Raw genomic sequence first — 21,714 nt, forward strand, 5'->3', positions numbered from 1 at the left:
TGCCAATTACACACTCTGTGGTGACTTTCCTCCAGACCTGTTAATCCCAACATTCCCTCAGGTGAAAAAGAGGGAAAGGTGCCATGAATGTGAAGGATGCAGCCGGCTGCCCTTCTGACAGTGCTGTGAGCGATGCATAGATGACAGAGGGTTTGGGACACGGGAACACAATTTGATGCCTACTGTGAGCTAGAAAGATGTGTACCTCATCTTGTTTCAGTGACCCCCATGTTTCTGTAATTCAGCTACACGAAACGCCAAAGCTTGTTCTGATATAACAGGACTCAAAGGCTTCCCACTTTCCCTGCCTTCCAATTCAACTCGATTCACATCAACAACTAAGCTTTGAGTCAAAGACAATTCTCTGTTTAAAGGGAATATATATCACAGAAAATGGGATTTTCTTTGCTCATTTGAAACTCTGCAGATCAAAAACACTTTATATTAATCAAAAAATGCTTTTATTTTATCCACAAATTTACCCCTTAATGACAAATAAATTAATATATTTTTGCTAACTTTGCAGATCTTCTAAAAAAAGATAAAACTGAAATAAAATCGTTGAGATGTTCCTGCACTTTTAGATTCCACCTACATATATCTGTATAAATGAGTCTAACAGCTAAAAAAAATACATAGGAATATTATAACAAAAACCAAGCCACGAGATCCAAGGAACTGCCTTGCAGAGCTCAACGATCTGGGGAATGTTACAAAAACATTCATCTGAACTGAAGGGTTCCCAAAAGCACAGTAGTCTCCATAATTCGTAAATTGAAGTAGTTTGGAAGTCTTCCTAGAGCTGGCTATTCAGCCAAAAGAAATCAGGGGAGAAGGGACGACTGTGAATTCCATTGAGTCATCCAGAAAGAGCCGAACTTGAACCAGATAGAAGATCTCTCAAGAAACCAAAAATTGGCTGTTCATTGACAGTATCCATCCAACCTGAGAGAGCTTGAGAGGATCTTCAGTGAAGAATGGCAGAAATCCCCCAAATCCAGATGTGAAAATCTTGTTGCCTCATAACCAAAAAGACTTGAGGATATAATTGCTACAAAAGGTGCTTGAACGAAGTACTGAGTACATATGCAATGTGATATTCTAATTTTTTTTCTTTGTAATAATTATCAGAAAAATGCTTTTCGTTTTCAGTATTTGGAGCCTGGAGTGTAGATTGAAAAAAATAAAATAAAAAATCTGAGTGCACTGCATGTTTTTTCTGCAGATTTTCAATCATAATCCTCATTTACATAGTGGATGGAGAATCAGATCTCAGCAGGGAAGCCTTAACAGCCACAATGACTCAACTCCCTGCTGAGTTAATAGCCTTACTGACTAGAAATCAACTTCTGTCTAGTTCCAAATGAACGTTCATTTGGTGGGATGATCATTTGGCTGTGGCTGTGACCACTGATCAATGAGCTTCTGAAGAAGCATCAAGCCATTGTCCTGCTTGAAACTCAAAGACTTTCATCTCTCTGCCATTCTTGAAAAAAAAAAGATTTCATCAAAAACAGCTGGCAGGAGAGACAATAATGATCAAAATAATTGTTTTGGGTCAACTAGTGAGACATTTTTACATATCACCCCCCATTAAAACCCCTATTAAAATTGGTAACCCCTACTAAAACTGGTGGCCCTGATGAATGGCAGTGTCATGTACAATGGTCAGATTCATATGCAAACATGTTAGCCAATCAAAAAAAGCTACTTAAAGGTACATTGGATAAACCATTGTGTAACATGGATAGCCGAAGTATACTTTGGGCTTAATGTGCAGCAAAACTAGTCTCAGAATTGAATCTTTTGTCACTCAACTAATCGTGTGACCCATGTTACCTGTTAATATGGGCATTTAAATGAATCAATGTAAAACAAGATGTATGAGACAAGTGTAGAGTCAGAGAGAGTGTGGAAAATTGTCCAAAAAACTGAATTATGAATGTCTGTATGGTAAGTAGACTTCAGGAAACAATAAAATGCTGCATTTTATGCTGTTCCAAACTATGAATTGACTGAGGTATCTATTCATGGATCCAATCAATCTGTGTACACAATTCTGTGGTTGACTGCCACTATATCTCAATGGAGGCTGCTCCCCTGTTGTCTTGAGCCGGCTGTCAGTCATTTGAATGAGAGTACAGGACAACAGGGACTATCAATCAGGCAGAGTGGAGGCCATGACATTATAAAGGCAAGCTATTCATTTATTACACCAGCACGCCATAACATTCATGATGAATTGCTGCTGAGACCTGTTAATGGGGTCTCCATCACAGATGCACACAGCTGAAACAACAACGGACACTTTAAGTATTAATTCACCAAAAAACATAAACTCTCATTTACTCACACTTCCAAACCCAGATTACTTTCTTATTCTGAGAACACTAAAGGAGATGCATGTGTTTTCATTTGATGCTTAAAACTATTGCACTAGGCTTGACTGACATGACAGGTTCTTGCATGTCTGATCGTACACAACACAGTGTATGTGCATGATCAAAATTGAGAGGTATAGCAGAGGGAACATTTTTGTGTCCTTAAAGTTATAGTATGACTTGCATATGGAAATGATTCTTGCAATAATGACAGAGTTATTGAATTGAATGAACATTGAACTGACACACTGATTGATATTGCTGCATCAGCCATAGAACAGCCTATAGCTAAATTTAACTTGTTTCAAATTGAAGATGATTTCACACTGTGAAGCTTCAAATGCTCAAGCTTTTAGTGTTGGGTGGATTCTCATTGGCTGTCAATGTTTGTATCGTTCTTCAGTTCTTCTCATTACAACAATACCCTTCCCTTTGTGTGGTTATAGTTTTGTCAACATAAAAACATTTTTTTTTATTGTTATAAGTTATCATCCACGGTGTAAACAGGCCTTCAGGCAAAATGGTTTGGAACAACTCAAGAATGAGGGGTCTATAGTGTTATAACAACTTGGAGCATAAAAGATCCAAATAGAAGTAGAATAGAAGAGCTTGGGATGTGCGTGTTACCTGAAGGACCATACTGGCCACTCTGGGGCCCGTAAGAGGTGCCCAGCTGATAGGAGCTCACACTATGGTGCATAGGGCCAGTGGGACAGGAGTGTGGAGACATAGAAGGTCCAGGCTGCTGGCCTCCAAACTGGGGACCAGGTGCATTGCGTTGCATGTTGGGTGCAAATCCTACAAAGTAAAAAAAGAGATTACCCATAACAACCAGGTAATGGTTAGGAGGTAATTGGTTAAAGGATGATGTAAGATTAAGTGCTGAAATTCAAACTTTTGTGTGTATTTGTCTATTGTGTGAACTATAGAGTATTCTTCAGTACTATTCGGTGTATTCTGTATATACCTTTTTCCAGAATGAATTGATTACCCATACAAAGTTTGCTTTCATACAATATATGAGGCAGTCCCAATTAATATATAAACATATATTAATAATTAATGTCCAAGGGTTTCCAAGAGCTCATACATTGCATGGGACAGATGAAAAATACAGCCGTCAGATTTCCCTTTCCTGATAGCTGTAAATAGAGGCAGTGTGAGTCCCAATGTTACTGCGGGAAATCAGCTCACCTCTCTCCTGAGACATGGGCGACTGACTGTGAGTGGAATGGGAGCCCACGTCTGGAACGTTCCCTGGGGTCTGAGGGGCCATCTGTGCACCTGTGTGTAAGAAAAACATGTACATGTGTGCACAAACCCACAGTCTTTCACTGTACAAACATTCGTTTTTTGTTCACCAGTAAAACGTCCAACTATGGATAAGTAAAATTCTGAGTTGTTTTCAGATTCAGATTCGTTTTTTTAGTTTAATTAAATATTATTTAATATATTATTTATATCTATTAATGGATGATTAATATTTATTTATTATTTAATTATATGAATTACAATTATATTGTAATAGTGTTACATTTACTGCATGTCTAAAAAAATAAAAAAATGCAACTCATATTCTGTGAAAAATAATTTCATCATCTTCATCTTGTTTTAAGGACATTTAGATATTTTACTGGAAAGCAAGAAAGCAATAATGATTATAAAAAAATATATTTTTGCAGTGCACAAGCACAAAACCACAAACGCAGTTAATGGTCTCATACAAGAGCTACATTTCATGATAAATATCTGACAAATTAGCCTAGAGGGCAGAATATCTAACCACACGTCCCATGGGAGGTGTTTAAGGCTCATTGTTTCTCTCCCAGGGGCAACTTTGTGTGCTTGTATGTACAGAACGTGTATATTTGTAAAAGCGGAGATATTCATTCTCCAGTAATGGCACACAGATCACATGTCAGGGCCAGCCCTGTATGCAGCTAATGGCCGTCGGTGCTCCCAGTAGGGATGAGGCAGTTTTGTGTGCAGCAGGGTAAACGGTCTCCTGTGGACCTTGTTAGTGACATTCCGAACGGAAAGGAAAAACAGCAGTTTCAGCTCCACAAAGCCCTCTGCTGCCCGGCTATCAAAGAAGCCTGGCTAACAATGCAGCACACAGCAGGACAGTAATTGTGTCAAAGTGACTCCAAACTGCTAACAGACTTTCAAAACTATTTTAATGATAGAGTGACTTGTTTTAAAGTCAGCTTGAATCCTGCCGCTGACCCACTGCTGTCTGGAGCTCAAACACTTTAGCCTCCGACTGCTCCACGGTGGCACGATTAAATGACATACATGTGACGGCTGTGGCTAATGGGTATGTCAAAGTTAGCATAAGAATAATAATCTTTTTTTTTTTTTTTTTCAAAATATTCACAACAGAATATCAAGAATATGTGCCTAGTTAGAGAGAATTTCAGTCTGTGTTTAAAATGTTTTTAGCAGCTACATTTCAGCAGACTTAACCGAGTAAATGTTAGCAAACCCAAAACATGTACAATGACTGATAGGGCGAAAATAATGATGACAATAATCATTTTATTTTGATTAATATATGCAATGTAAAACGATTTGGTCATACAAATTATACATACATACATATATATATATATATATATATATATATATATATGAGGAGTATGTATACATGTATGTATATATGGAGTGCCCTCCATAAGTTTTGAAGCTGTAAAGGAAAAATTGCTTTCTCTGTTGTGGAGTCAAGACATTTGCAAATATGATTAAAAGAAGAATATGCAAAAAAACTACAGAATGTCACATTTTATTACTAGGTCTTTCGACGCATACATGTTTTACCAAATAAAAAGGACAGCACTTTTAGAGGTTATGCCACTATTTGATGTGAACATAAGTATTTGAAGAGTTGAAATAAAGGCAGATGTAAAAGATTAAAAGCTAATATTAAGTTGCAGATCTCTTGCAGACATCACCAGACTCTTGGTCTTATGCTTTGAAATGCTTTTCTCCAGCCTTTAATGCAGCCAATTCCAACTGTTTTGGGGAGTTTCTGTCTTTAGTCTCCTCTTCAGCTGGTAAAATTAATGTTCAATCGGATTTAAATCTGGAGATTGATTTGGGCAATCTAAGACTTTACATTTCTTTGCCCTGATAAAGTCCTTGACTGAACTGGCAGGGTGTTTTGGGTCATTGTCCTGATCCAATATGAAGTGCTTTCTAATGAGTTTGGTGGCATTTTTCTTGAATATTGGTAGCCAAGACGATTTTGTACCCTTCCAAATTCATTCTGCTACTGCCATCATACATTAAGTCATCATCTTTTTTTTTCTTCTTTTTTTTTAATCATTAAAATGAAGAGTTGTTCCTGTTCTAGAGACAGCTATGCATGCCCATACCATGACACCACCTCCACCAAGCTTTACAGATGAGGTTGTGTGCTTAGGATCATTTGTAGTTCCCTTTTTTCTCCACATTTTTTCTTTCCAATCACTTAGATAAAGGTTAATCTTTGTTTCATCAGCACATCAACTCAGTTCCAAAACTCTACTGGCTCACATCTGTGAAGAATCTTGCCTTTTGTTTGCTGCTGATCAGAGCTTTGCATCTTGCTGTGTAGCTTCTGTAATTCTGTGTCAATTTTTACTGTGGACTGTAGATTGATAGATATCTCCCCAGCTTTCTGGAGGTTGTTGATGATTTTACAGACATGTATTTTAGGGTTAATTTTCACAGCTTCTATGATTTGTCTGTCAACTACTGTTGTTTTTCTCAGCCAATCAGGTCATCTTTGGTTGCTGATGTCACCGGTAGTTTCCAAACTCTTGATTTCTCATGTTCTTTGTTTTTCCTATAGTTTTGATTGACTTCCTCTTTTCTTTTAGCATCCAAATTGCTTGCTTTTCTTTCAGAGTCAGCTTCCTCATCTTCATCCTGGTTTATGTGTGTCATTATTGAATGCAAGACTTAGAATGCAGAAACAATGGATAAAACTGAGAAGACACATTCCCTGCTTTTAATATCTGAAGAATTAATGCAACAGGACACAGCTGAACACTTAGAAAGACCTGTGAGGCAACTGTTCCAGTACTTCTGCTCACATCAGATAGGGATATGAAACTCTAAAAGTGCTGATCTTCTTATCTGGTAAAACATCTTTGTGTTGAATCACCCAATAATAAAATGTGACATTTTGTAGTTTTGTCTTATATTCATCTTTTAATCATATTTACAGATTTCCTGACTCCACAGCAAACAGAACAATTTTGTCTTTTCTGTTTCAATACCTATGGATGGCACTGTATATAGCAGATATACAGTGCCATCTATATATATATATATATATATATATTAAAGATAATGAATTTTATTTAAAATATTTATTAATTTATTAGTTCATTAATTTGGCATTAATAATTTAATTGATTAAATTATTGATTGAAGATAAATCAATTTGACATTCTATGTCTAATTTTAATGGATCTTATAAATATTCCTGAAAACTCCCATCCCTATTACATAATATTCTTATCCAGTTCAACATAAATGCATAAATACTATTTAAAATTATTAAAATAAATGAAACAGCACATACATATTCAATTTCTCATTGTAAAAATAAATCAAAAAGTTATATCTCACACAGAATCTTTTACCTGGCCCACTGGCAGGTGATATGGGCCCAGATCGTGATTGGCTGGAGCCCACAGGTGATCCAACCGGTGAGGGCGAGGGCCCGCTTCGCATGCTGGGGACCCGGGGCGAGGCGTGGGGCGAGAAGGGTGACTGGGCGGGGTTACTCTGTTCTCCCTGGCTACTGGTGGAACCCGAAGCACTGACGGCCGAACTGAGACCCGCCTCTGTTCCGGTGGGGAGGTCGTCTATTGAGCCAGAAAGATCCTGAAGTACACAAGCACAAGAAACTTGAGTTGAAGATTGAGCCATTATCCAATTTTCAAGACTCCAAAAGAGCCAAGCAGCACAGCAGGCTATACATAAGAACATATTTTGGGAGTAGGTAATATAAAGTATATTTTGTTAATGGACTTGATGTCACTCTGAAAGAAAGCAAATCAACGGACAAAAGCAGTTCTGAAGCAGCAAACCTGGAAAGACTGTAGGTCAGTCTGAACATAGTGCATTCATTCTAAGTGTGTGCTGCCAAAATTACAACCAGTGCCAATCTAAACCCTATAAATAAACCACTTAGTGGGCCTGGGGCCTTTTTACCCCACAAGTGATCCTGCATGCAGCCAACAGTCTCTGAATTCATGTCTGCAAATAATCATAATCAACCTTGCAACCGAAATTAGTTTGCAATTGCTGAGGTGATAACAACTCCTGGCCTGAACTGCAGCAAATGAACTTTAGTAGACGTTTTTTTTTTGAGCTCCTGCCCGTTGTCGAATCTCAATGATCGCTCATTGTTATTCCCCATGGGCTCAAAAGCAACACTGATGATACTGGAAGACAGGCCATCAGAAGTACTACCAGTTTTTTGTAACTAATAATAAGGGAAAAATAAGACCAATTTCCTTTGGCGTGTATTACATCAGGCCAAATTTGCTGGAAGACTATGAAACAAAACTTTCCAATGAGGCCTTAAATTCCACGACACATGAGCCAGTGGTTCCAGCACGGAGCGCAATGAATGATTGTGATGGAAACTCAGCCGGTCTTCAGAAGAGACTAACTTCACGTTGCAGGCTTAATGGTGATGACCTAGTTGAGGATGAAGAGGAACATATGCTCAGCTTTGTGCAATCCCACATATCGGCCTCGATGACAGAGAGTCGTGAAGACTGTGGGTCAACAACTTCCAGCGGTAACTTCCTCCGCTGGAAAGTCTCTGCTTTTCCAGTTACGCTAGACAGCTTGTTAATGTTATAGTGGATTATTTTTCCAGATGACTCAAAAAAGAGCATAGTCACAATTCACATTTCATAAGAAGTTCACTGTATAGGGGACAGAGAGCGCAGACATCTTCAGTCTCAATGAATTTCAGTACTTTTAAAATGATAAAATGTCACCATTAATGATGACTTCTCTTTCTTGATGGTCATGAGTGAATGATGAGTCATTTTTCAGTCATGACCATCAAAAAGGAGATGTTTAAACTGCTCTCTTTCATCGTGACCAGGGTCTCCAACAACAGATCATCACTAGCCGAATGACTAATGAACTGTATTCCAAGTCATCTCAAAGGGTTAGTTCACCCAAAAATGAAAATTAGCCCATGTTTTACTCATGCATATGTCCTACGTCATCCACCCAGAATTACTTGAGTGTCAATATTACAAAGTCTGTTAACAGGACATTAACAGAGGCCAAAAACGCTATATACGCCGAGTTTGTGTCCCACCTTATGGACATTTCCCAAAACAACAAATACATTTGATTAAAAAAAAAAAAATCTATCAATACAAAATCAGCCAATATGCTGAAAAAAATTTGAAATTGGTCATGAAAAATGTCTAATCTCAAGCAATATGGAGCAAATTTGTAGTTGTCTTTTGTAGTTGTCCGCGATGCAGAAAATGCGGAGGGAATCGCGGAATCCAGTCATAAAAACGGAATTTACAGTTTAACGCGGAATGGCAAGGAATTTGCCAAATTTTGAATGAAATAATCAAAAATATGTCATTGCACTTACATCAAATCACGATATGGACTAATATATGTAAATATTCAGCCGGAACAGTCTATTTAAATATGAATCCTGCATGTTCTGCATGTCTCTGTTAATGAATGGTGCAGAAGCGCTTCTTCGTTTATTAACACACACTGAAGCGCGCGTGACGCTCCGGTGATTTCAGCGTCTGCTGTCTCACTAAATAAGGACATGAACACATGAACAACATCTCCAGAACTGCTCTGACAGTCTCTTCATGAGCATCTGACCGTTTGATTTGAGTAAAACTAGCTTCACATCACATACACAGAACTGTAAAGGTACGTCAACCCGTCAAAATAAAAGTCCTGTTTAGTTTAAAGACAAGTATTTGCCAGAGATGTATTACTATTGTTTAGCAGAATGTACATAGCCTACTACTAAAAAAAAATCAAACATTATTTTTTTAAGGTTTAATCACACAACATTTCTTCCATGTTTTATTTTTAATAGTAAATCCCCTTTGTTTACCAAAAAGTTAAATTTGCTTAATTTTCAATAATTAAAAGGTAAATTAAATTAATGTTTTATGTGTTTAATGTTTAATGTGCATCTCAGAAAATGCTTTATTTAAAACCCCAACTGAATGGCACTTAAATGCACTTAATTCAACTTTATTGTCATTGTTCACAGTACAAGTACAAACAGAGAAACAATGGGTAATAATTAAATGTTTATTTTTGATGTATGCATTGCATTCTATGCATTTAAAAAATAAAAATATTTTTTTTCTAAAAAAGGAAACTTAGTTGTTCATTTTAAGAGACCCAGGAGTTTTATTTTCTCTTGCATAATTAATATTGCACTTTAATTAAGCAAAAACACATTTTATCTGATTACTTGATTAATCGATGGAATTTTTGGTAGAATACTCGATTACTAAAATATTCGATAGCTACAGCCCTACACAGAAGAAAGTAATTTGGGTTTGGAAAGGCAAATAAATGATGACAGAATTTTTGGGGTGATCTCAAACTGTACGATAAATGACTTCTGTTGTTTTCATTTTGGTGACATGTTGTATTCATCTCTGCAAGCTTTTCTTGCAAAACTCCTAGTGGTGGAAGTCAAACCACTTCAACCTTGTACAAATTAGTCGAGGCTGGAGCTTGCTTGATTTATGTCCATAATTAGTTATATTCGTTACGTCTCTGACTTCTTTAATTGATGAACGCAATTATTCAGGCTCATTGGCCATTCAAAGCTCCTCTCTTTCCATCTCTCACCCTCAAACCTCAGCAGAGGAGAGAAGACGGAGAAAAAAAAAAGAGAAAAGAATGCAGCATCACTCTCTTCTGATTGGTGAGATTGAGTAATGCAGCCCACTCAACGCTCATCCTTCATCATTTCACATGACAGCCTCCGTACAAGCCAATTAAAACATGAAGGAATTATGAGAAGATAATTGGGGAGCCAGGCATGGCCATCTGAAGCCTGGTCTCTTTAAAACAGCTCAGAATTCAAAACCTGGATATAAGGGCTTTGTTAAAGTGGAGGGCCAAAAATAAATGAATTGTAATAATTAAAAATGTTTTATATTATATTATCGAAGAGTGTATTTATCTTCGATAAATACAATCTTCGATAAATACAATAAGCAGAGCTTATTGTCCAATAAGGTATCATCCATTTAATAATATTTATTAAAATTATAATTTACACTCAATACGTTACAATTGCATACTGTTTTATAATGTACTACAATACTGAGGTGCAGATAATTGCCACTATTTGCAATGAGTAGTATAAATAAAAAAATAAAAAATAAAATATTTTAGTGTAAATAGAATCTAGCTATCTAGCATCTATAACTAACGAAATTTGCTATTTCCACTTAGTGCAAATAGCTGCTGCCATTATATTATATTTTATTGTATTATATTTTTTAAATAACTAATATAACGCCTGCAATTTTAATTTAAAACTATCCAAACACACAAGAATAACCTAGACATACTGTAAGTAAAAGCTTGTCAGACAATATGGTGGACTGTACCACATGATAAGGTCAGTACAATTGGTTGATAACATCTTTCAGGCAGGGCATAATGTAGATTCAATTAATTATGGGAAGATTTTATTTCTTTTATAGCAAAAAAAAATATATAAATGTCTTCTGACTATGTTGAAACCCTAGGAGAAGAAATCCAAAAAATGGATGCTAGAGCACTTAAGGGCTTTTGTGCTCCAGCCAGTCATACGAAGAGACAATAGATAGTCACACATCAGTGAGGGAGAGGGGCCGTAAGGCAATACGAGTACACACGACACACACACATACAATGCGCTGACGGAGGAATTCTCTTCCCCTGTTGTGATGCCTGACAATCTGAAAAGAGGCTGACATATTGGGTTTGACGAAAGCGTTCCCCAGACACAGAGAGCGAGCTGGAGCCGGGAGTGGAGGTGGATTAAGCAACCGCAAGAGAGATGGAGGGAAAATATGTATCTTTCTGACAGGAGAAGGCAACAATAATAAGTCTTCATACCAAAAAAATCACTGTAACACAGATAGGCTCTATACTTCTGATGTAAAAAGGTCTATATTTCACACAGCTGGTAGGCTGGTAGATGAACTCTGTAGTTACTCAGTGCTTGAAAAAAAAACAAGTGACGCATGCCTAAGCGTGAATGGCAAAGACTTTAACCACAGTGGGTGTGATCACACCAACAGAGCAAAACAGTGGGGTTCTGGAAATAAAAAGGTCATTCAAAATCTCCATAGTGAAATAGATTTTTACTGATAAAGTTTAAACCTTTCAAGATAGACCTTCCATGATGATACACTACCAAAGGTTTAGGTTGCTCACTAAGGCTGCATTTATTTGATGAATGTACAGTAAAAAAAATTAATACTATATATATATATATATATATATATATATACATATATATATATATATATATATATATATATATACACCCTAAATTACCTTAAAAATAGTATCCATTAACAGTGTTTTTCAGCCAATACTAATTTGGGAGATGACCTGATAATAGATCAAAGCTAATGGTAACATTGTCTTTTTTTTCTCTATATATGTCATCTTCAAGCAATGGAACATGTTTATCATTTGACGTCATGGATATAAAGTGTCCAATGGAATATATAATTATGTATGGAACCAAAAAGCATAAAAAGTGAAAATCATTTGTGCTTTATGGTATATAAGAACTTCATTCATTCTCTCATACACTAGGTACATAGTTTAGTTCCTTTGTTTCTAATGAAATGTTGTAATGTTGTGATTAATCTTGAAGTTGGTTGGGTTGAGTTCAACTCTTTACTGATTGTTTTGAAATACTCACAGAAAAAATGAGTGAGAAAAATACTCCCAGAACCAAGTGTGTGGTCACTGATGAACTTCATTCAATGTTTACTTTAAAAAGCGTCTTTAAACAAATCATTGCAGTATAATCAAACATTTGACATGTTCAATGACACGATAAAGGCACTGGCTGAACACTGCATGACTCCATTAACATTCTGGAGCAGATCTACTTTATTACATAATAGGGATGTGCAATTCAACATATTGTATCAACAAAGAAAGAGAAGAAAGAGACCAATTGTCTAACTGGTTTTGGGTTCACCTGACCAGATTGTACATGTTTCTTAGTGGGTACTTACATAGGACATGCTGCATAAAAAAGAAAAAGAAAAAAACGGACAGGATGAGAATGCAAGTCACTTTTTTTTCTTAAAAATAAGTAAAATCGAGTTAAACTACTTTTTACTTGAAAACATCTAAAAATGCAACACTCATGGTGGGATACTCAAGAAACAACAAAAGATAGGATGCATGAAAGGGGCTTTGTAATTTGCAAATAAAAATTTTCCGAAGAGGGTTTAACTGTACAAACTGTCTAACATCTAAAGCAGAGCATGCAGATGAAACGCTAATTAAAGCACCACTGCTTAAAACATCAAAACCCCCCAAAAAACTAGTCAAACTTACTAATCTATTAGAAGTCTGTTGGACGAATAGTAATGGCGACAATCCCAAATACATAATGGAAAAACTATAAAGGAGATCAATAGGACAGTAGAGACTGAGACAGACAGATCATTACAGCAAGAGTGTGTGCATCTGTGTGTGCGTGTGTGTGTTTATAGGGAGAAATGAATGAAGCTGCATCCCTTTTAAGACACACAGATAAAACTAAACAACAAAAAAGAATGGACAACAAAAGATTACTTTATCCGCACTGCGTGATAATGAGAAAATTCTCTGTCTTTGTACGAGGAACCAAACTGACAGAGCTGTGAGAGAGAGAGAGGATGTCAGATCTCCCGTCACCTCATCATATCTCATCTTGTCAGTGGTAGCATCAAAGAGCTGTCTGATAGAGCATGTAAAATTGCTACCATCACATATACACACGTCACTGTGTGCAGCTCCCATTCACAGCCTATTAAACACTGAAGTGTGACAGTGGCTTTCTGTTGTGGCTGATGTCAGTGCTTCAGTCGACAGCAGTGATAGGAGATGTCTATGGCAGATCAGACTCGCTCAGCAGGTGGCCTGTCAAAGTCATCCCAGCCATCATATCTCACCAGAACCCAGGGCTTCAACCTGCACACTGAGCTCTGTGCTAAAGAAAATGGGTTTTAAAAACTGCACTCCTCCATTTCAGTTTTATTTCTGTTCCACTACTGGCACAAACTGAAATTGCAATTGCACTTGTTTCAACTGCCCTAGTGGGCTAGGCATTACATCATGCTGGCAAGACTATCAGTCCAATACTGTTTAGACATCTTTATATATACCTCATCTCTTGTCTTTCACAGAAGAAAATCAGCCTTATAGGATTAAAGTTGTTATAAGGGCAAATAAATGAAGGCAGACAGACACATTTAAGGCTATATTTTACACAAAATTCACTTTTACATGTTGTTTGAACATGAATGTGTGTTGGCAGCGTGTGTACACAATCACCCTATAATTATAAAAGTCCACCCGCTCCTTTTATTAATCCCCCGTAAAACATAAGCTGTGTCTCAGAACAAGCCTTTTGCAGAATCTGTACAATGTGATGTCACATTTTACAAGCCCCGCCTACAACTGTTGACGGACACTTCTGTATTAGCAGAGACCCCGCACTGAGTGAGCAATCAGCCATGTTTATCTTTCAGGATAGAGCATTTAAATGCGGACTGATGACAGATCAATCAGGGTGTGTCTGTGCTTAAAAACTAAAGACTGACAGCACTGTCAATTAACAATCGTGGGAGGGGCCTGTGCAGAACTACGTCATTCTGCCAAGTATCTGAGAACCCCTTGATATGAGAAAGAGGTTTATATTTATCGGGATTTATATCGGGAAAACTGTGTGAATATCGGATATTTCAAATTCAAGCATACTTTCCAAAAAGAACGAACCAAACGTCCAAAAGGGAACATGATATTGTGGACTGCTCTACACTCCTCTACTACACAAACTCTCATGGGTGCAGTTGGCAGATATCAAGATTTATCAGTGTTTTGCTTATTTTAAGCAATCTGGCAACCATGCGCACGCAAACGCTCGCTCCTCATTGCGGAAGCACTGCCGCAGATGATCTGAAAAAACAGACAGGCTGGAGTTTAGAGATCAAAAATCAAGCATCATTTGTATTGTTTGTGATTGTGGTCACTGTATAAATGCACTAACTCAATCGCTGTTGTGTGAATAGAAAAACATAGGCTATGGCAGTGTGGAATTAATAATAGGAATTTAACTTTTATAATATTTTTCATTTGTTTTACCAGTTTTCATAATATAGACAGAGAGAGTGTATTAGTCTTTGGTATTGATATATATATATATATATATATATATATATACAACCCGAATTCCGGAAAAGTTGGGACGTTTTTTAAATTTTAATAAAATGAAAACTAAAAGACTTTCAAATCACATGAGCCAATATTTTATTCACAATAGAACATAGATAACGTAGCAAATGTTTAAACTGAGAAATTTTACACTTTTATCCACTTAATTAGCTCATTTAAAATTTAATGCCTGCTACAGGTCTCAAAAAAGTTGGCACGGGGGCAACAAATGGCTAAAAAAGCAAGCCGTTTTGAAAAGATTCAGCTGGGAGAACATCTAGTGATTAATTAGGTTAATTGATATCAGGTCTGTAACATGATTAGCTATAAAAGCTTTGTCTTAGAGAAGCAGAGTCTCTCAGAAGTAAAGATGGGCAGAGGCTCTCCAATCTGTGAAAAACTTTAAAAACAATGTTCCTCAACATCAAATTGCAAAGGCTTTGCAAATCTCATCATCTACAGTGAATAACATCATCAAAAGATTCAGAGAAACTGGAGAAATCTCTCCAGTGCGTAAGGGACAAGGCCGGAGACCTTTATTGGATGCCCGTGGTCTTCGGGCTCTCAGACGACACTGCATCACTCATCGGCATGATTGTGTCAATGACATTACTAAATGGGCCCAGGAATACTTTCAGAAACCACTGTCGGTAAACACAATCCGCCGTGCCATCAGCAGATGCCAACTAAAGCTCTATCATGCAAAAAAGAAGCCATATATGAACATGGTCCAGAAGCGCCGTCGTGTCCTGTGGGCCAAGGCTCATTTAAAATGGACTATTTCAAAGTGGAATAGTGTTTTATGGTCAGACGAGTCCAAATTTGGCATTCTTGTTGGAAATCACGGACGCCGTGTCCTCCGGGCTAAAGAGGAGGGAGACCTTCCAGCATGTTATCAGCGTTCAGTTCAAAAGCCAGCATCTCTGATGGTATGGGGGTGCATAAGTGCATACGGTATGGGCAGGTTGCATGTTTTGGAAGGCTCTGTGAATGCTGAAAGGTATATAAAGGTTTTAGAGCAACATATGCTTCCCTCCAAACAACGTCTATTTCAGGGAAGGCCTTGTTTATTTCAGCAGGACAATGCAAAACCACATACTGCAGCTATAACAACAGCATGGCTTCGTCGTAGAAGAGTCCGGGTGCTAACCTGGCCTGCCTGCAGTCCAGATCTTTCACCTATAGAGAACATTTGGCGCATCATTAAACGAAAAATACGTCAAAGACGACCACGAACTCTTCAGCAGCTGGAAATCTATATAAGGCAAGAATGGGACCAAATTCCAACAGCAAAACTCCAGCAACTCATAGCCTCAATGCCCAGACGTCTTCAAACTGTTTTGAAAAGAAAAGGAGATGCTACACCATGGTAAACATGCCCCGTCCCAACTATTTTGAGACCTGTAGCAGAAATCAAAATTGAAATGAGCTCATTTTGTGCATAAAATTGTAAACTTTCTTAGTTTAAACATTTGCTACGTTATCTATGTTCTATTGTGAATAAAATATTGGCTCATGTGATTTGAAAGTCTTTTAGTTTTCATTTTATTAAAATGTAAAAAACGTCCCAACTTTTCCGGAATTCGGGTTGTATATATATAGAAATACCTATGTGCATCAGCAAATAGCTCCCCATCTGAGAGTGTTTTTAGTGGCAGTGGGAACATAGTTTCATGCCACAGAGCTTCTCTTAAACCAGAGACAGTAGACAGACATGTGTTCTTAGCTAAAAACTTGTATATAAAAAAAAAATATATATATTAATTTCCGCCAGTTTTTTTTTTTTATTTAAATGCAAATGCAAACATATAGAGATATATATCGAATATCGTAAAAAAAAAAATATCGGACAATATAGAGATATATTTTTTTTCATCTATCGCCCAGCCCTAGTACAAGAACGTTTAAGCGCAGTAAGAAATGAAAGAGAACTTTAGTACTTATATGCAGAGTAACCGACGCTTTATTTCAGTGTGATATATATGATAATCAAAACCAAACAGATGGTTTTTAGCAGAGGGTCTTAGTTAGTGAAACGGTAATTTTCTAAGAAAAATAGAAATGTATTTCCTTTTTTACCACAAATGCTCTTCTTGCACTAGCTCTTTGATGTGCATCTACGACTTCACGCATTACATTTCCTGTTGGAAAGATCACACGCGGCGTAGGTGGAAGTACCAACCCAGTGTTCACAAGAGTGGAGAAGGAGGGCCATTCAAAAATTGTTGTATGTTGAATGAAACATATTTATATGTCTTTGTATCAGTTTATTGTTTAAAATGGTTTGTTTGTGTGCATATCCTGGATGTTTAAATCTTTTCAAACCTAAAAGATTTCTTCTACTAGAAACTTCACCTTTCCAACGTGACTACATAATGCCTGAAGTCATGGACGCACATCGCAGAGACGAGCGATTGTGGTAATGGTTGTGGAAAATGACTGAACCCCTTTAAAATATCTGCAAACCTTTTCACTACCTGTCCAATCTGAAAACATTTTTTGACTACTGAATGACAGAATGTATTTTTGCTTGTAAAAAAATATGTGAACTGCCCAAGAGTGAGGAAGAACTGCAAAGCTGATGAACAAAAAAGAGCCTGTGAAATGTGTCACAATGGTCAGACAGATCAGCTTGGTTCATACATAGCATCATAAGGTCTACTGGTAATGTTATAAGTTCACATAATGGAAAATTGACAGAACTGATTTACCTGTATATCTGAGTCCTGTTCACACATCATATCTAAATGGTAATTTACCACTAAAGAGTGTGTGAAAGAGCTATCAACAATTTAACATGGTATCTGCATTGTTGAGTTGGAACGGCATAGAGGTTTTTTTTTTGTATGTTTGTGTTTTTTTTTTTAACTGCATTTGCTCTTAAATAAAAACCACTGATCAGTCCCACACTCCACAGTATAAGGTGGCATCATGCCAGCTGTGGGCGTCGTCTGCTGTCTGCTAACAATTGCCGGGAGTCTAGCGATGGGAGACAGTGCTGATGAACTACATCCTGGGGTGCACATGTTCCATTCTTCACCCAAATCAAAGGTGGAAGCACCATCTGTCTTCAAAATATGTTTTCTCTTGCACACACATAACGACCGTATTCTAGGTTTGTATTCCAAAGAGTCAAGAGCTTTAGTAGGCAGAGTATACTTCGTTTTCCATGTTGTTGTGAATGGTTGTGCATTCTAGCCATTCAAAGTGTACCCTATAGATCATGAGCATGTTTGGACAATTGTGGACCTATGGATGTTTTCGAGCATTTAAATTATTCACTCAAAAAGCTGTATGCAATCGGAAAAATGATGGATAACTTTCAGACTGAGTCTGAGTGGAAAGTATAATTTCAGCTTTAATACTGGATAAATAAACATCAGTTAGAGCAGGTTCCTCTGATATCTAAAGAAAATATGTTGAATGAATGTAAAATTTTATCATTGAGACAATGCTTTTTTCAAAGCATGATGTGGATCAGTAAAGTACAAATTTGCGCACTCAAACACTAAAGGATTTGAGGTGAACTTAGGTTCAAAATGGCTTGATGCTCTTTTTTTTGTATATATAAATTTTTCGCAACAATTTGCAATTCATACATAAAATTACTAGAAATATCATTTCTTTATTTATTTTATTGATCTATTTTATTTTTTGAGACATTTAAGGTGTTCTCCGTGCTGATATCTAATAAAAAGGCCTAATTAAAAGGGTGACAAAAGTAATCTGGCATAATCTTTTTTTTATACATATTTTCTAATAAACAATAAAGCATATTTAAAAATACAAATAAAAAAATACTTTTGTCCATATCAAATTCATGTAGTACAACCTACAAATTCCTGTGGTACAACAAATGTGCATGAAAAAATTACAAAAAATAACTGATTATGATTGCGTGGTTCTGCACACTTCGTGACGTTTTAAGATCATGTTTTAAGACATTCAATTTTTATATATTATATAATTTATATATAATATATACTGTATAATATAAAGATATTATATTAAAACATCAGATAATTGGATTTTTTTTGACATGACATGGTTATTTTAGTTTTTTTTTTTTTTTATCATATGCATAAGTTTTAAATGTTTTTCTACATGGTTTCATCAAGGCTTTGTGCGGAGAAAGGCCCACTAAGGAGCTAGATGGCAGTGGTTCCTAACTCTGTTACTGAAACCCCCAAACAATGCACACTGTCAATGTCTCCTCTATCTGACACACCCACTCCAGGACTTGGAGTCGCTACTAACGAGCTGATGACCTGAATAAGGAGTTTTTGAATAGGAAGGCGTAAAAAATATACACTGTTGGAGGCGCTTCATGAACAGGTTTGGGAACCACTGTTCTATGGTAGACCCCACTAATCGGGCTTAGGGGAAAAGGGGCCAACTCAAACCAATTTTGGGCTTTGTGAATTTTAGCGACAGTACTGTATATCATAGTCATCTGAAGCACATGCATATTCCTGAGAGGCCACATTTTATTCTGCCCCAGAGCAACAAAGACATAAACGGATGAAAGAAAACAGAGATGGAGACGAACCCACTTTACCTCAACTGCATGGCGCACTCCAGCTCGGCTGCTCTGAGACTCAGAACTACAACGAAAGGGGGCTTCTATGTGCACACTAACATTCAAAAGCTTCCCCTCTGTGATCCTCAAATCCAATCTTTGTTAAAAGCAGACATTAATCTTTCATTTCCTGTCAAAATTCAAGAGGTCCGCAGAGTAAAGCTACAGCGAGACAAAGCTCCAATGTCTCGCTAGCTGAACGACTTCCTTGTCAAGGTCTTGGCTTGAGCGAACGGCTAGGGTTTGGGGTTCAAGTGACCATACAAGGAATGATGGCCCGTTGGTTTTATATCTCCCCAGACAGTCTGAAGGAGGTCACAAATGGAGCATGTTTCTACTGGCATTTTAGCTTTAGTGGCGCTTTCTTTGACAGAGAGTCATCCATCTAAGGCGGACCACAATTCCCTTATCATCGATTAACAAAACAAGACTGTTTGAAACCCAAATTAAAAAAAGGATTGGATCCACTAAACCAATTAGCATTGTTAATATGGGCAATGAGAGCGCCTGAAGGCACGAAACAGCTTTCAGATTATCTTTCCTTATTGACAAGCAGTAATGGGACAGCTTGTCATTTTCGCGGAAACACAGGGATGGCTCAACGAATAGTTGATTAGTGAGGTTGACTAGTTTTTGTCTTACATTTTCATTTTGATATTTAACCAAAGCGTGTGGTTGCTACAACCATACACGTTCATATTCAGCAACTGTCCATCATTTATTTGACACCAGGCATGTCGAGAAAATTCAGCATTTAGCACCATTTCATTGTGCTCCACCTAACTAGTTTTAAATGCAAAGCTTGCTAAGAAAAGTGGGGTTGAAGTGGAAGGAGAATTATTTAAGACGAATGGGTTGACTAGCTGTTGACTAGTTGATTTTGTAGCTCGTTTCGCACGTCTCTAATGAAGGAGAATAAAAGGACAGATAAAAGATTCCGACAAAACATAAAAGGGCTTGGGGTGTTTCGTCTCTCACGCAAGCAGTGACTAATGTGTGCGTCTGCCGAGCGAGTGAGACACAGAAGACAACGGCAAGGCTGTGCTTGATTTGATGAGCTGTTGATGAGAGCAGCCTGGATCCCTGTAGAGGCTTCAGAAAGAAAACGAGCGCGAGACGCACACACACACCCGAGTTAGGCCTCGATCTATCCTTCACTTCCTCCCCGAAGAGCAGCTTCAGCCAATGGCGTCGCAGATTCCCATCCCCCCTTATGTCCCCTGCCAACGGCTCAGCCAATCAGACGGCTCTCTTGTCTGCTTCATCAGCACGGCGCCTCTCTCCCCTCCCTCATTTTCCATCCCCTCCGTGCTCGTTCTAATTATGGAGAACAAGTTGTGGAGAGAGGGAGTGGAATCAAAGGAGCACGGGAAGACAGAGTGGAACGAAGGAGAGGAACGTCGGAATGGTGGGGGAGAGGGCCGCATTGACAGGATACAGATCAGCCTGCAGGGCTTGGGGATAAACAACGATTCTTTCAAGCTCTCAGTAAATTAGAGCGCTGCAGAATGACGGTGAGAGTGAGTCGGCCGTGTCTGTCTCACTGCAGCAGTGTTATTGCGGGAAAGACACAATCCTCTCCTTCTGGCCAGTCTGTGACGAGAGGACAGGCAAAAACGAATGAAGGGTAGACACTAATATGAGAGATTGGGTAAAGCAAGAAGGGATAGAAAGTGGGCTGCTTTTTTGGAGTGGAAATGATCAAACCAAACAGAGATCAGTGAAGCACCACAGTGATACAGCAAAAGCCTTTGTGAACCCCCAAAAACCTAGCTGCCTACGTAGGCAGAATTTTAAGGCATCGGTCATGCCCCACAATACCAAGTATGTTACAAAAAGAAGATGCTTTTCTTCAGGACAAATTGTAAGACAGCTTAACATGAATCCTTTGTGAAGGAGGCAATCAAAGAATGCACTGCGTCCAGCTCGGTAAAAAAAAAAAAACTGTTCAAGATGGCAGAAGTGAGAAAAAGATATATTATACATATTTGTTTTGTGTTTTTAGTTTAGCTACATGCTAAATTGTACATTAATTAGCTGATTTGCTGGTGCAGGCTTGTCTAGATTTAGATTAATTGTAAGGGTGAGTCCCAGCTTAAACAACTCCAGCAAACCATCTTAATGGTCCCGATTTATGACCATTTCCATATGACGTGTCTCAAAATGGTCACCTATGAAGTCATATTTCAATTTGGATGCAGCCATAGAAGACAGCTCACAATGTTTTAGAACATAGAACATTTAGAACACTGTCCACACGAATGCAGGTATTTTCAAAACCGATGCTTT

General features: G+C 37.7%; 1 protein-coding gene across 6 annotated transcripts in view; it reads right to left on the reverse strand.

Moving 5' to 3' along the window:
* LOC132107067 (AT-rich interactive domain-containing protein 1B-like) overlaps positions 1–21,714 on the reverse strand; it is an 84,035-nt gene that overhangs the window by 25,812 nt on the left and 36,509 nt on the right. For all 6 annotated transcript variants that reach the window (XM_059513222.1, XM_059513223.1, XM_059513226.1 and 3 more), the window contains exons 5-7: positions 7,013–7,256; positions 3,576–3,665; positions 3,009–3,179 (exon numbers count right to left, since the gene is read on the reverse strand). In XM_059513222.1, coding sequence (XP_059369205.1) covers positions 3,009–3,179; positions 3,576–3,665; positions 7,013–7,256 — 505 coding nt within the window. The remainder of the gene's footprint in view (positions 1–3,008; positions 3,180–3,575; positions 3,666–7,012; positions 7,257–21,714) is intronic.

The sequence above is a fragment of the Carassius carassius genome, chromosome 27 (genome assembly GCF_963082965.1).
Source record: "Carassius carassius chromosome 27, fCarCar2.1, whole genome shotgun sequence".
Lineage (NCBI taxonomy): Eukaryota > Metazoa > Chordata > Actinopteri > Cypriniformes > Cyprinidae > Carassius > Carassius carassius.